Raw genomic sequence first — 3,411 nt, forward strand, 5'->3', positions numbered from 1 at the left:
CTCATACAAAGATTACAAGGATTACAATACACATAGACAAAACCCTACAAATCAGAGAACCATATATAAAAACCCAATGATGGAATATAGACAAAACCCTACAAATCAATGAACAAAAACAGAAAACCTAGAAAATCAACAAACCAAAAATATAGGAATCAATTACTCTTACTTCAAAAAACCAGAAACCCTAAAATAAATTTTGTATTATGAATCTATTCAATAATCGAATTTGGATTAAAATAGAAAACCCTAAATACATACATCTACTTTTCCAAACATACTCGGCTAACCCTATAATCGAACTCAAGCAAAACCCTAGAAATATACCCTAAATCGAACAAACACATATACTCTGTAAAAAAGAAAGACCCAAAATACGAAATCGATCAAAACAATTTACAGAAGACCCAAAATCGAAAAAAGAAAGAAACCCTAAAGAATGGTTTAATCAATCGAACCCAAGGATGGTTTTCACTTACCTTTATTCTTCTGGTTTCTTCTTCTCCTTCTTCTTTCCGCGTCTTAACTTCACCATATTTAACTTTCTTGTTCTTCTTCTTTGTTCTTCTCTCTTCACAAACAAAGAAGTTTCTATCTGAAACATAGAGAGGAACAGAGAAGACGGAAGAACAACAGAGAGGAAAATCAAAGTTTCTATCTGAAACAGAGAGAGGAACAGAGAAGACGGAAGAACAACAGAGAAAGGAAAATAGGGAAGAAGAAGAAAGGTTGATTATGACGGTTCTCTCTTCTTTTCCCCCATCTCCATCTAAAACTTTCCATCGAATACCGTTAATTTTCATAGAGATGTGCTGAAATTTAGATATGTGGTCATCACACATCCACGTGTTGCGGAGAAAACTAAGTAACTACACGTGTGGCGGAGAAAACTAAGTAACTTAGTCGATACCATCAGATTTCCTAAGGATCTCCTTGATCTAGATGTGTGTCCGAGATCTGTGACACGTCATACTAATGATAAATAAACATGTGGCATCATTTTCAATACGTGGCATCATTTTCTCATCTCGGTCAAGGATAAATTGACCATATGACCGAGAAATTGACTTTTCTAACTTTTTTGGATGGAAAACATCCAACAAAGGTATATTTGTAAATGTGAAAAAATAGGGGTACATATTTAAGTCGGATGTAAATATAGGAGTACATCTGTTTATAATCCATCTTTAAAACAATCATAATAAGAATATATACTGTCAGAGCAAGTCTTATGGTGGAATCCAAACTATTCCAAGTGTGGAAAAACCATGGAATGTCAAGTCTAGTGGTTTCCAAGTCGGGGTTTTCCACAGAAAATCTAAGCAAGGTTCCACGGTTTCGTGGAAGGGTTCGTGGAATCCATCTGAACGCCAATAAGAATAGAGTTAAACGCAATTAAGAATGGAAGTAAAAAAACGCAATTAAGAATTGCGTTTTCAGCCGTTAGATTTCAACTCATTTTAAATCTATAGATAAAAAAAACGCAATTCTTAATTGCGTTTTTTAGCTCCATTAAATATAGCGTGTCTATTATTCCAACATTACACTTGCGCTTCCATCCACAGTTCCAAGTGCTGAGATGGCGTGAAAGATGGATGAATTCCACTATAAGACTTGCTTTCATAAGCAAGAGCAGGGATATTATTAAAGAGAAATTCCATGAACTTTTTCACTCAATTGAAATGAGTAAATCAAAATTTTCATACAAATTTTTCTCTGTGAAGATTGATACACAATTTCATCCCCATAAATAAAAAACTATAATGCAAGATCCAGAATCGCTTGTAGAAACAAAATTTCTTTCCCATTCTCTTTACTTTCGCATCTTTCACCCCAAACACAAAAAGGTACCCCCACTAAAAAAAAAAAAAAAAAAAGTTTTCCCTTTCTTTCCCTCCCTAAAAAAAACCAGAAAATTTGAGGGCTTTCAAGCCACACTTCCGGGCCAAACCCCTAATAAAAACTACTAAATACAAAGGCCATAGATATCTTTTTCATACCTCTTTTTTTTTCTTTTTTTTTCTTTTTTTTGTGGTAATTAATTAATAAGTAATTAAGTTATTATTTCTTGAATATATTTATTTGATTTTTATTTAAGCAGCAGCAACAGTACTAGTCCTAACTTCGTAATTTCTTGATTTGTTAGGGGTGGATTTTTGCTGATCTTTCCTAATAGCTTTCATTGAAGAAAGATTCCAATTCTTCTCTTTTGCTTCGTCTATTTCTATCTGTTCTTGTCTGCACTCTTCACTACAAAATGGTGTGTCACCTCTGCAATTAATAAAAATTACCATCAGAACCGCACATAAATTTCAAATTCAACAACAATCAACTATAAAATAACACTTCTAAAAAAATAAAATTAAGGGAATTTGTGTGAATCTGAAATCCAGATCTAAAACTTGTGTTTATAAAAAGATTCACTCGTTAAAAAAAACATTATTAGCGCCATTTTTGATCAGATGCCAATTTTATTTAGAAAATACTACATCTACCATTACTATATTAATATTATTGAAAGGTTAACGGTAATTCGGTCTTTCTAATGAAAAGTGAATAAACTGAATGTTGATTAATAAGTAAATCTGAAAGAGAGATGAAGAAATAGAAGACTAACCTGTACATGAAGATATCTCTGTTGTTGCCGATATGTTTCTTACAAAAATAACAAGATTCAAGGAAATGAGGTTCTTCAAATCTAGGTGATGTAGCTTCATATAATCTAACACTAGTACTATTAAAAGAAGAAAGAGATCTGAAACTTGCTCTTTTTCTCAAAAATGAATTAGTTTTTGGTGGTGAAATGGGATTTCCAGAAAATCCAACTTCTGCTGACGAATCTGCTATTGATGCTAAACCATTATCTTGTTCAACAAAACAAGCAGCAGGCCTTCTAACTGTGCATACATAGCTTGAATTCTCCATTGATATTAGTTTCTACAGAAATAAGAAACAGAGAGAATTATATTGCAGAGAGAAACAAATTAAAGAGAAGAAGAAACCGAGGGAAGTGGGGAGGTGAAGTGGAGAGGAGACCGGAGATGTTATAAAGAGGTAGGAAAATGGTTTTTTTTCTCCATAATCTAATTATTTTATTAAAGTGGTTACGAAGTACAACATCGTGTGAATATCAAGGAAGATCTAACGGTTATTCCTTAAGGTGGATGTGTATGTGAGGAGATGGATTGGTTTATGTTGTAAACCACGGCTTGGTTACTACTATCAAGTGGTATTTCTTGAATCCCAGTCTTTTTCGTTTTTTTTCTTTAAGAAATTTTGTCCGTTACTTTTTATTTTTATTAAATACTACTAGTGTGCCCATTGAGAACGACATCATTTACGTGACAGTAACGATATGAATTGTGACACGTGGTAGAATCGCACCCTCTCTTTATTACAGATGATGTT

At 33.1% G+C, this 3,411-nt stretch overlaps 1 protein-coding gene across 1 annotated transcript; it reads right to left on the reverse strand.

The window, feature by feature from the left end:
• Window positions 1-1,658: 1,658 nt before the first annotated feature.
• LOC113302621 lies at window positions 1,659-3,040 on the reverse strand. The gene is made up of 2 exons (XM_026551564.1): window positions 2,621-3,040; window positions 1,659-2,274 (listed from the first exon to the last, which is right to left on the reverse strand). The coding sequence occupies exons 1-2, from the start codon at window positions 2,926-2,928 to the stop codon at window positions 2,097-2,099; spliced, it is 486 nt and encodes a 161-aa protein (XP_026407349.1). The 5' UTR covers window positions 2,929-3,040; the 3' UTR covers window positions 1,659-2,096.
• Between the last annotated feature and the right edge of the window lie 371 nt (window positions 3,041-3,411).

This window comes from Papaver somniferum, chromosome 8 (assembly GCF_003573695.1).
Source record: "Papaver somniferum cultivar HN1 chromosome 8, ASM357369v1, whole genome shotgun sequence".
Taxonomy (NCBI): domain Eukaryota; kingdom Viridiplantae; phylum Streptophyta; class Magnoliopsida; order Ranunculales; family Papaveraceae; genus Papaver; species Papaver somniferum.

Excerpts from the sequence above, each read along its gene's own strand:
- LOC113302621 (XM_026551564.1), bottom strand. The coding sequence starts at position 2,928 with ATGGAGAATTCAAGCTATGTATGCACAGTTAGAAGGCCTGCTGCTTGT. Across the intron at positions 2,275-2,620 it reads AGAGATATCTTCATGTACAG|AGGTGACACACCATTTTGTA; the intron begins GTTAGTCTTCTA and ends TATTAATTGCAG.